Genomic DNA, 12970 nt, shown 5'->3' with positions numbered 1-12970 from the left:
ACCTCCAGCCAATGAAACCGAAGCATTTGTCTTGGCCATGGAATAACCTCACAAATTTAAATCCTCTGTCGGATAACTGCAATTAATTTGTGTGTGTTTGTGTGTGAATGTGTGTGAGTGTGTGTGTGTGTGTGTGTGTGTGTGTGTGTGTGCTGACCATGCAAGCCATCCTCTGGGAGGTCCACATCCAGCATGAGGTCATCATCGTCCAACTCTCCAGTTCCCGGAGGGTCCAGGTTGTTCAGGATATCCTGAGAACCACAGAAATCACAGGTAACTATCACTTCATTAGAAGGCATTAGATAACATTACAGGCACATTATGAGTGCATTAGAGTCATTATGTCATTTTGCTTCAGGGCAAGAGTGTTTTTTGTTCTGAGACCAACTGCTGGGAGAGAAATATCTCGACACCAGGGGCCAGATCCGTGTAACTCTGCGTAGATTCAGAAACAAAACCAAAAAAACACACCATGCAGAGAAGCACAGATATACAGACGCAGTCTTTGCAAGCATATTTTTGAGTCAGACATCATTTTGGAATTGTGTGCATGCACATAAACCAAAGTCCCAATCGTCCAATTAGCCAGGAATGGATTTTCACATGAGTCTAGTTTTGACATAAATCAGCATCCTTCTGTCCTTGGTCTGGCATTAGCAATGTCTTCCAACAGCACTACAGCAGCTTTTTGTTGTTACTAACCCATATTTTATTATGAGATATAGAAACCTTCACATTTTAGCACAAAAAGGTTTAACTGATGCTGTGACATATAGTATTCTTATTAATTCTATACTGTGAAATTTAGGTGGTTATTAGGGCTGTCAAAGTTAATGAGATAATAACGCGTTAATGCAGATTTGTTTTAACGACACTAATTTCTTTAACACATTAACACAACTTGCGATTTTTAGGTTGTAGCAGGATCAGTTTTAAAGCTAGAGTGAAGATACTGATATCATATGAAACTACAAAAACCTATGAATCCAGTGGTACCAACCATGTCATATTAGCTTGTTGAGAAGGAGGCTAAATAATGCTCCAAACTTTAACTACATTTTGGGGGGAAAAACCGGCATGGCCATTTTCAAAGAGGACCTTGACCTCTGACCTCAAGATATGTGAATGAAAATGGTTTCTATGGGTACACACGAGTCTCCCCTTTACAGACATGCCCACTTTATGATAATCACATGCAATTTGGGGCAAGTCACAGTCAAGTCAGCACACTGACACACTGACAGCTGTTGTTGCCTGTTGGGCTTGAGTTGCCATGTTATGATTTGAGCAAATTTTTATGCTGAATGCAGTACCTGTGAGGGTTTCTGGACAATATTTGTCATTGTTTTGTGTTGTTAATTGATTTCCAATATTAAATATATACATACATATTTGCCCACTCCCATGTTGATAAGAGTATTACATACTTGACCTTTAAGGTACATTTTGAACAGATAAAAAATGTGCAATTAATCACGATTAAATATTATATTTGCTTTAATTCTTATTCATTCTTTACTGTGAAATTTAAGTGGTTATATAAATGAACAGGAATTGAACACAAGAGCAGGAACACCTCTACAATGCAATCCAATCATTTCATAAATACCATCTTTGTGAAACTCAACGTTGTATAGAATGGAATGCCATGCTGAACTCTTGCACTTATTATGCATGGTGTTTTTAATTGCATCGTGACATTCGTACATTAATTTTTTTCTGTTATCTATTCAATAATAGTTATTTTTCATTCCCTGTAATTAATTGTTTTTGTCATTAACAATAACAATTTATGAAGCACTGTAAATTACATTTTTTTCTTTGATACTGTTTCACATGATTCTCTCACTCCAACAGCTCAGATTATTCCATACAGCAACAGATAACCAAACAGGCTTCTGAAAAAATATCACTCAATTATGAATGATAATACAGAACACTTTGAAAAGCCAACAAAAACATTTCTCATTACGGCCTCGGAGTATGCAGTTAGTCTGACTGCTTCGCTGCTGTCTACCGAATAATTCAAAGCATACCCAAAAGCAAAGGACTGAATCAATAGTTCAAAGCTTTATTTTTCAAGGCAATTTTGTGCTTCATGAAACTAAATTGACAGGGCTTTGACTAAAAGACACAAGCATAAAATTACTCATTATAGGAAATCTCATGTGTTGCACGATAACTGGCTGGTACTCAGTGTTTCAGACTTAATGAAGAAGGAATAATGAAGGGAATTGAATAGACAACACATATTTCTGCAGTCCTCCAAATAATGCCAACCAAGATATGGGTGGAATCTTTGTTGTTTGAAGAGTCCATGTACAAATCAACCTGTCTCATCTGTTTTAATCTCTCTCACTTCCTCCGTCCTCAGATTTACGTCTTTATTCTCACCCTGTTGCTCGCTTCTTTCTAACCTCCCACCTTATGAATATAAAGAGGTTAGACAAACACTTGATAAAGCAATACATTGTGATACATTTTTTAAAACATCTATTGACCCCAGTGGGAAACCTCCGGGTCTGAAAAGTGAAGCCAATGCAGAAGTGGCTTAAACATGCATTCTTTCTAATAGTCAGCAGGGGGTGACTCCTTTGGTTGAAAAAAAAGAAGTCTGATTGTATAGAAGTCTATGAGAAAATGAGCCTAGTTATCACTTGATTTATTACCTCAGTAAACATTGTAAACATGAGTTTATGGTCTCAGTCGCTTGTTTCAAGTCTTTTTCAACACAGCATGATGTTCATTTAGTAAATTGCCGGGTTACCTTCTAGCCCGCCAAAGTGCTAAAACTAAAGGCTTCAAAATCGTAGTCCACAAACCAATGGGTGACATCACAGTGACTACGTCCACTTCTTATATACACTGTATGGTTTAACCAGAGTAATTCTACTGGTTGGGATGCTCTATTTTCAGTTTCAGCCTACAATCACACAGTTCTGGTGAAATGTCAGCAATATACTGACATCAGAATTGCGATCCTGTGATACAGTACTGTATTCTTCCTCGGCTCCAGACAGTTTAACTCTGGATCTCTTCAGCTGTCTGACAGTTCACCTGTGTGTGTGTGTGTGTGTGTGTGTGTGTGTGTGTGTGTGTGTGTGTGTGTGTGTGTGTTAAAAAGACCCTCCATACAGTACAGCAGCCAAACAACAAAAGCAGCGAAACAGCAGCAGCTGCGAGTCCCCCATCAGTGTCTACACTGGATTTTTTTCAGCCAGGGTGTTTGACAAAACACACAGCTCAGTACAAAATCATACACTTGGGTGTGTAAGTGGAAAAACACTCTAAAATAGGCCTCTAAAAGCCTCTATGAACTGGTGTACAGAGCTGCAGTGGTTAAAATGAAATCGCATCAGTTCCGTCTGAAGGAGTGCGCTGAAACGCATCCAGTGTAGACATCTTGTCAGACTCTGTGGGCATTATTACACATAGTTGCATCACAGTTGTCTCTAGAGTTGTGCTTAAACTTAAAATAAAGGCAGTAAATAAATGGAGTGTGATAAATCACTGAGTTTAAAAATGAATTTTGACATTTCAGGGGTCTCTTTAAGGCAGTAATGACTGTGGGCACGAGACTCCTCCCAAAAGCAATCTTTCTACGGAGGAGTTTTCTGTACAGTATCTGTGGCCAGAGGGGAGTGCCAATGAGGGCTAGCAGGTTGGGAGTGGGGAGACCAATTATTTTAGAGGATATGTTGGTGATTTTCAGGAGCGTTTTTGTATTGGTGAGGATGAGCATGGTGAAATAGCAGGTGGTGCAGTACAGGAGGATGGGCTCAATGATGCTACGATACAGAAGGAGCAGCAGGTGGGGTTTGACTGAGAGGGCTCTTAGTTTGCGGATGGCAGGGAGTCTTTGTTGGCAGCGTTTACGGATGTCTCTGGTGTGGTGATCAAAGCTCAGTTTATTGTACAGGATGATGCGGAGCTACTGAAAGCTCTCTACCATCTCAGATGGTTGGCCGTCGATGAAAAATGGGCCCTCCTGTATCCTTGCAGTAACTTATAACCCTATAGTTTATTGATTGTATACAATTAGCACCAAACCACTCAACTTTCTTCATTCCAGCAACATTCACAACTTACTCTCCATCTCTGTTTTTCATTGACAGGACATTACATTTCACACAGTCCACAGTAGTCATTAATGAGAGCAAACCACACTACGGAAAGGACCTGGGCTTAGGTTAAAGCTGCAGTAGGTAGAGCCGAGCTGGAGCCTGCCGACTCTCAGCAGCTGTCTCCGATCAAACGGTCAAACTAAAAAAGAGCTTCAAATATAAAAACTAATCAAATATGAATCAATATTCTGTTACTGCAATGCCTATTTCTAACATCAAATGTTTTCAGAAACATCTTGTAGTGTACTGTTTAACTGTAAAATGAGAAAGTTTGTGACCCGGCAGCCATGTTGAGATCAGTTGAGGAAATACCAAGCACCGCCCACCAGCTGGATCAAATTTGATGTGAGAAATAGGCATTACAGTAGCAGAAGATTGATTCATATTTGATCAACGCCGCCTAGTTTGACCGTTTGATCGGAGTTCGCGAGTGATTGACAGCTGCCTCCGTTGAATGAACTGCCAATGGGAACGCTCTCTCTCTGAAATGACCTGTTACTGACCAAAGACTCCCGTCCATCTAGTAATCTCTCAGAACACTTGAATTACAATATGCTGAAAGGCTATTATGGAATTTTTGCCCAATTATGCCAAGAATATTCTGCCTACTGCAGGTTTAACAAGGCAAAAGTGAGCACGGCTCACATACACCCTCTCACCGCTTGACCCTTACTAAAGTAGGGCCAAAGGTTTTGCCGTTTTGGAACTAATGGAATTAGTCTATTGAGCACAATGTAGCTTGTTATTAGCTCACCTTCCTCAAATCACCCTGGATTAACCCCCAAAAGGCACAACTAGACCACACTGTCAACCATCATACCAAATTTGAAGTTCCTAAGTTAAATAGTTTCCGAGTTCTGCTCCGGAAACAAAAGTGTGACACGCGAACAGACGGAAGGACGGAAAGACAGACGGAAGGACGGACACGCGGAGCGCTATATACCCCGGGGTATAACTACTGAAATTACATAACAGCAAATGTTCAGTAGGAACATCCAGTGTGTCTGGCGCATTTACATAATATCTTGCTCTGCTGATGTGTTGCCGAGATGTTGAATCATTTCCTGCAATGACCCTGCACTCTGACCTCTTCCATGGAGGAGGGGGAGAAAAGCAATTGTGCTACACAACTATTGTATCATATTGTTTTTGAGTATGAGAGTTACTGAAATTCATCCTATTATGAAGAGTGTAAAAACTAAGTTGTTTAATAATGACTCCCAATAATCGCGTTGAGTTGTGGACCCTCGGATTCGACTGCGAAGTCAATATCTGCTATGAACTGTTATTAAAATGCATTTGAACAGCGGCTTTGAGCCAATTAAATCGTAGCTGTTGTGCTTGCTCTCACTAATGGGAATAATGATTTGACCTGTAGGAGTATATGAGTTTGACACATGACATGCACATTTTCGATATATCTTAGACACCCAGAGGTGCTCCGTCAATCCAAACCCTGCAGCATGAGCAGCTTTCAGAATGGTAACAACCCGAGAGAAGGTCTTCCAACATACTCAGTTTCATGGCACACCCTCTGCTCCCACCGTAACGCAGGATGAATCTTCCAACAAGCACGGCTGGATCAAACACGGATTAAAACCTGAATCAAAAATCACTGGGAAAGTTTTGAGGCTGAACTTCTCTCTTTGACAGTTTGCCCTCAAATGACCTGAGTGTCTGCACAGCAGCGAAATAAAAGCTCATTACAGGAATCTTAATTCTACTCATTGCTTTCTTGGAGAGTATCTTTTTGGGATCTCTGGTAGACATTTGGTTTTTCGTGGGCTGAATGTAAATTGGCATCATGGCACACAATCAGCCAAAAAAGACAAAAGCAGGCAGCTCATTTTCAGTTCTAACACCTTCAAAGAAAAGACACAAACGTCAACGTTTGGTAAGAGTGTCACATCAATACGTGCCAGGGAGGAGTCTTTAGACTGATTCTACTTGTTCTTCTCAGAAGTCTCTGTCTCGCTCTTCTCTTTTGTCTTACAAGAAGTAAGCCGCTCTTTTCAACCCCAGTACCTTTTTATTAGTTTGTAATGAAATCTCAGTTGAGCTACTGCATGAGAGAGGAGGGCTACAAATCAACATGAAACATAGTTTTTCCAGGATCATTAGTTTTCTGAAGGTCAAATACTTTCCAAAATAATGTCTTTAGAATTACTGAAATACTAGGTGATAGCTTATGCAGTGTCTTTACATAGAAATGGACTGGGTTTGGGGGTGATGTGCTCAGCTGCTGTTGCTGTGTGTGTCTCCTGTGTGACATTAGCACCCCTGCTCAACAGCATCATTTCTTATACTCTATATCTTGGGACCCGCTGGTGGTTTTGATGGAGGATATGTCCTCTACCCCAATCTTTTCCAGATGTCACAGTAATCCATTTGCCTGACTCATTTGCAGCTCTTGAACTAAGACCGTTTTTCAACAAATAAGTCAATTTTCACTGTCAGATCACGATTGTTCTGCGGTTCGACTGAAGAGAGCCATTGTAAGATGTGTGAAATGCAGGATAATCCCGTACACCCACTGTAAAAGCCTTGTTGGTCTCATTGGTTTTACAGGGATAATTAGGTGTCCGCTGTGAGCTCTGAGTGTTTGAGAAATTAATGAGTGGTGGGAGACCGAAACATCCAGGGGAATGACTCCAAATTACAGGTTCATAAAGGGAAATACAGAATAGCAGAAAATCTTAGTTTAAATATAGTAATCTAATTTTTTATTCTCTTCCTTTTCAACTTTGGCTATAATAGGCCTCCTATCAATATAGAGTGGGAGGGCACAATGGAGGGTAACAGTGAAATAGTATACCACAAACTGTCAACAAAAACTGGTACTGGCAAGATCTCAAATACTGACTCAAATAAATACAAAACAAAATTGAAATAAATAAATGCTTGAATAAAGGCTGGAGAAAAATATGAAGGAAAAAAAACACAAAATTATACTCCTGTATATAACAGCTCACATGGCAAATCTGTCAAAATAAGTGCTTCTAGCATTATTTTTTTGATCTTCATAGCATAAGAGATGCTATTCCGTTGACCTGTTCCCATTTGGGAGAGTGTTTGTTCAGTCAGTGTTTGTGCAGAGTAATACAGAAGTTAGGGCTGGGCAATATATCAATATTATATCCATATTGTGATATGAGACTAGATATCATCTTAGATTTTAGATATCATCTTAGATATGGCATAAGTGTTGTCTTTTCCTGGTTTTTAAAGGCTACATTACAGAAAAGTGATGTAATCTTCTGAATTTACCAGAATGTTCTAGCTGTTCTATTATTTGCCTTTACCCACTTAGTCATTATACCCACATCACTGATGATTATTTGTGTAAATGTTTTGTGAAAGCACCAATGCTCAACCCCACAATGTCGTCGCAGTATCGATATTGAGGTATTTGGTAAAAAAATATTGTGATATTTCATTTTCTCCATATCGCTGTAACCGCTTATCCTATTCAGGGTCGCGGGGGGGCTGGAGCCGATCCCAGCTGACATTGGGCAAAGGCGGGGTACACCCTGGACAGGTCGCCAGACTATCACAGGGCTAGTGTCTGAAATGTTCCTTATTTTTATAATGAAAATTGTATATATAAGTCGCTAGTGGGAAAAATGCTGCTTCAGTCCCCAGCAAGAGGATGCTGTAGGTCTTTGACACTTAAATTCTGTTCAAAATAAATGAAAAGAAACTGATCCTTAAGCATTTGTGTTTTTTTTCCAGCTGTACAAATGTCACATCGAACCTAAACACGGGTATGAACCGAACTGTGACTTCTTTGTACCGTTACACCCCTACTAGAAAAATATTGCTACAAATGACAATATCCTTTCTATTAACAGTGTATTTCTGTTGTGTTATGCTATGCGAAGGCAAACATTCAGAGAACGCAACAGAAGCAATGTGGAGGAGGCACGCTGAGTGAAATTGTTTGATGGCAGCTGCAGAACAGAGCAAAGTAGAGTTAGGTAACCCTCAAATCAGCAGTATGTTTTTTCCCAGCTTTATCTTTTTCCCATTTTGTTTGGTGTGTATTGTTGAGAAAATGACAACAATGTGGTTCCTTTGCCATAGTGTGTACATATACAGTATATATATATATATATATATATATATATATATATATATACACCTTAGACATAAAACAGACTGTGTCAACACAGGAGTATTGTTGCACTCAATGCCAAACGAGATCCATCAGATGGAGGAAATGCACCGATAGAGGAGCACTCACGACGGTGAGTGGATCCGCTGACACACCCCCTGAAAACATAAACAAAGGACTGTTCCTGCATTTTCATTTTGCAAAAACAACAGCTAATGAGAAAACTCCAACACTCGGCCGACCAATCATGTAACTTCAACACTCAGTCAGTCAGACTTTTGCATTTAAAGTAACCTCCAAAGTTGCAAATACTATAAACTATAAAGCCATTAAAAACAAAGCTCTTTAGAAAGAATACATTTTTGTGCAAGAACCAAAGGAATATTTTGTTTAAATCTGATTTGAATTCTAAAACACAATAGATGGATCTCCCTCTCTCTCCTGTCAAACTTTCGTTTTCATTCCATCTGCATAGATTTGGCTGCATGCTGAACGAAACTCTCTCTAGAAATGTGAGTTACAGTAGCTTTCCTTTCACACAAGCCGTAACAAAATGGACAGAGCTGGTACCTCTACAGATCACGAGGAAGACAAGACAAACTATCCATTAAAGACTAGTTACTGAATTACATCAGCATAATTTAAAATATCATAAGGAGCATGGAATGTAAATGAGAATACTGCGAGTTGAATTGGATCATGAAGGGTTAGAGGGATTCAACAAATACACATGTATTATGCATTAGAATCCCGATGTTATCAAAATCATTCAATGAGTCACTTCTTCCAGTATTAATTGTCTGCCAGTGGTGATCCTTGTAAGACTTTTTTGACATAGTCCAAACAAGAACATCTGGTTCTCAAGACAAACTAGTAAAAAGTTAAACCTGCTTTCTTTGTTTTGTTAAACTTCCTTTTAAACATTTAGATTCCGGGACTTTAATCGACAACCTAGAAAATACATTTTTCTAAATCAAGTTTAAAAAGAAACATTAGTTTGAGTTTACGTTCAGAAATGTTCTCATTTATAGTAAACTAGAGAAAATGTTACTGTAAAACATTAAGATAGATTCACTGTGTGGACTGTTATGTGTCATAGTCAATCATGTAACTGCAAGTAAAATATAGTCAGTGATATGGTTATACTTAATCAACCAAATCTTGTCAGTGAAAATGGTCCTGCTTTTATGCTGCCAATCAGCTAATATATTATTACCTTGATCTCACATTGGGGCCCAATAAGCAGCCAATTTAAGATTTAAAATATGTGAGGGTCAGTTGAGAGACAGAGTGGTTATAAAAGGCAGCGCGGTAATGATCTGTGGTAAAATAATAGTCACGACTCTGGTTGGAAACTAGAGAGTCAATGGCGGATAATGATGGAAGTATAGGCTGTAATTTAGGGAATGACTCACAAGTTGTGTGTTATGGTCTCTATTGAACGCACTGAATGCACCAAAAGAGGCACACAAACAGCATTGTTTACCTTAAAAGGGCCGCTGCTGCTGTCAATTTAAAAAAACAAGACAAACAAAAGCAGGTGAGCTATTAAGCCTCATTAATGCAACAGCATAGCCGGTTCACTGGCAGCATGTTCCATAAATGGCTAGGCACTCTGCAGACAAAAGGCTTAAGCGCCTCACTCATTTAAACACTAATGAATTGACCCGTCTCAACCTGGCTCCACAAAAGATTGAAATTAGAGGCAAAATAAATAAATTAGGGATAAGAGGCGGTGGTAACTCTGCAGCTTTGAGGAAGCAGAGGGATGAACTAAAGGATTACAGAACCTAGGAGTTTGGTTGGAAAACAGAAGGGGGAAAAAGGAGGGGAGGCTTAATGGATAAGATACCCATAAGGAGACACAAAATACTGCTAAAGTAAAGAAAATAGCAACAAAAAAACAAACAGTCAAGTATCCAAGAGCAGAAGGGATCAGTTATTGTTTTATTATAGAATGCAAAAGGGAAAAGTTCAGGTGTTTTACATGCAAGGTTTCATGCTGTGAGGAGGGACACTGGGCTGTAATTCAAAGGGAAATGTATTACGGCTAATTAGTAGGGGTGTAACGTTACATCGATCTGGATCGATATATCGATTCAATGATCAACGATCCATTATATTGATGCAAAGGGAAAATATCGATACATATCGTCATCTTTAAAGGGATTCTATGTAAGAATCAGAAATTGCTTGTTAACAGTGACACATGTGGCCGTTAAGTCAACAATTGATTTCCAGTAATAAATATATACATACATTTGCATAAAGCAGCATATTTACCCACTCCCATGTTGATAAGAGTATTAAATACTTGCTAAATTTCCATTTAAGGTACATTTTGAAGAGAGAAAAAACGTGTGATTAATTTGCGATTAATCCCGATTAACTATGGACAATCATGCGATTAGTCGCGATTAAATATTCTAATCAATTGACAGCCCTTAATGCAATACGATATAATAACCCTGCAAATGCATACTACATTTGTTGTTAATGTGATAATGTGGTTGGTGAGAATCTGCTAGAGATGGTTTAATTCTAGTTATGTTGTATTCCATTTAATCATATCTAATATTTGGTACCTCCTTGCATTGAGAGGCAAACACGGAGAGGAGACAAATTGTTGGCTGTACTTTATAATATAAAACAATCCAATAGCACAACAAAAATTAAAAATGATACAGCCAAACTACTAATTCCATCCTTCTGACACAGTTTCAACAAAAAATGAACATGATGAGCTCCACAGAATTTATATGTATCGCAGAGGTATGGTACTGGATTTGAGTTCACTGCACAGGTGTTGCTGTTATTGTGTCCATCTCGATGTGAAAAGCAGAGAAAGCATCTATCCTACTATTTCAGCTTCAGCTTTTCCCCATGCCCGATGCATTTATGATTGCGTGTGAGCTGCCTGACAAAAGAGAATACGTAATATCAAATACTCCAAAATACTTAAATTGACTTCAAATAAATTGTGCCCAGGTCTACTGATGCTGTTGCACTGCATGATAAATTGCGCTGAGGCCTGGGAAACATTAACAGCCACTGAGAAGTCGCCCTCCATTTCACAATGCCAATTTTGTAAAGCTGGTACTGTACCGAGCTCCATGGTGCATCATGGGAATGTTATTATCAGCTCAGGTAGCCCACTCCTTGATTTTGCACAGAGGCATACGAATGCAGATAGAGCCATACATAGCCAGAAAAATACTGGCACACACGAATCAGGAACACTACAGCAAGCACACGCACACTGTGTTGTCTTAAGGATGCACAGTGCCTCCAAGTGGACTGAGCCCGCCACTGCAGTATGGTAAAGTAAACCTGTTTGGAGCTGAATATCTCATCCATTCTCTCTCACCAATAGGAAACAAACACAGGGGGAGTTTTGCTTACATAAATGCTATAAACACCTCTTTCTAAAGAGGAGTTTATTGATCTTTCTGCTTAGAGCCGTGATTGCATGCCTTGCCTTTTTACGAGTCATTGAGATTGGGCCTGATTACTCTGCATTTCTTTTTCTCCGGCATCTAATTCAGAGCAGGAGGCTTTACGCATGCACAAGACCAAGAAAGTAGCCTTACTGGAAAACTCCTGGCATCACGTTCAACTACGAACAACACTGTGATACACATTGTCAACTTTGGATAAATCCGAAAGAATTACAAATCATTTTGGACACAGACGCTGCTTTGTGACAGGATTATATTTGTGGTTTTCTTCTGCTCATTACGAGGAACCGTTTACTCAGTGAACACGGGAAGAATGAGTAAGAGAGAGAGAGAGAGAGAGCGAGAGAGAGACAAACAGATGGAAAGAAAATAGGAGGAAAAAGGGGTGGGATAGAAAGAGCTCAGTGCAGCCAATTACAGTAAGTGGGCTCATTTCCGTTAATCAAATAGCTCAGTTAGATATCTCAAAGGCAGACCTCCCTATGGAGCTGATCTTCACACATCAGCAATCAGTCACTAAGCCTCCCTTTCTCTTTCTGGTTCCACCCTTTTCATCTTCAGACCTTTCCCTCTCTTACAGCAAGGACTACTCCCTTCTTCTCTGACCAGAGATATTTGTACCTCAGTAAAGATGTTACTGCCTACACTACATAAGTTAAGACAACCTTGAGACCTCAAAAATAGGGGGGAATTCAAAACCACAGTGGGGTTATCTAGAGGTCCTCCCCCAGAGAAATTTGCGTTTCAGAGACTTTGTTTCCTGCATTCTGGTGACTTTTAAAGAATGAAAATAACAAAATAATAAGTACACTGCAAACGCCTTTTTTTGTTCAATAGGCCTACTTTTAATTTGACTTTTAATACTCAGGAAAGAAAATGTAATAATTCGCCCCTCTGGCGTGAACTTGTGTGAATCTCTAGGCTAATATTTATCAGCTTTTCATTCAGTCATTTTTTTTTTGCTCCTGCTTGAGTATTTCTTTTTCTCAGTACTCTCCATTTCTCTCTCCTTCTCTCACTCACTGAAGGCCCTTTCAGACACAAAGTGAACACGGCACCACTGATGTGCGGCGAGCACAGCTCAAACTGTGCCGCTGTGTCGCGAGCAGCTTTGCTCTGCCGGGAAAAAACATTTGGTGTAGCTCTGTTGCCGTCCAAGTGGAAACAGTAGGGATTATACACACTGTAGAGTGCCAGAAATATGTTGAGATAATGAAAAGAAAAAAAACTGTGTGAAGAATTGCCATAAATCGGGAGAAATGCGGGAGAAGTGT

At 39.5% G+C, this 12970-nt stretch overlaps 1 protein-coding gene across 3 annotated transcripts in view; it reads right to left on the bottom strand.

Annotated features, from left to right (window-relative positions):
* The window catches only part of ccser2a (coiled-coil serine-rich protein 2a), a 67554-nt gene that overhangs the window by 31266 nt on the left and 23318 nt on the right, over positions 1–12970 (bottom strand). For all 3 annotated transcript variants that reach the window (XM_037782770.1, XM_037782771.1, XM_037782769.1), the window contains exon 4: positions 158–251. In XM_037782770.1, the coding sequence (XP_037638698.1) occupies positions 158–251 (94 nt within the window). The remainder of the gene's footprint in view (positions 1–157; positions 252–12970) is intronic.

The sequence above is a fragment of the Sebastes umbrosus genome, chromosome 10 (genome assembly GCF_015220745.1).
Source record: "Sebastes umbrosus isolate fSebUmb1 chromosome 10, fSebUmb1.pri, whole genome shotgun sequence".
NCBI classification, from domain to species: domain Eukaryota; kingdom Metazoa; phylum Chordata; class Actinopteri; order Perciformes; family Sebastidae; genus Sebastes; species Sebastes umbrosus.
Note: the sequence above shows the minus strand (reverse complement) of the source record. Positions and strands in the feature narration are given on the sequence as shown.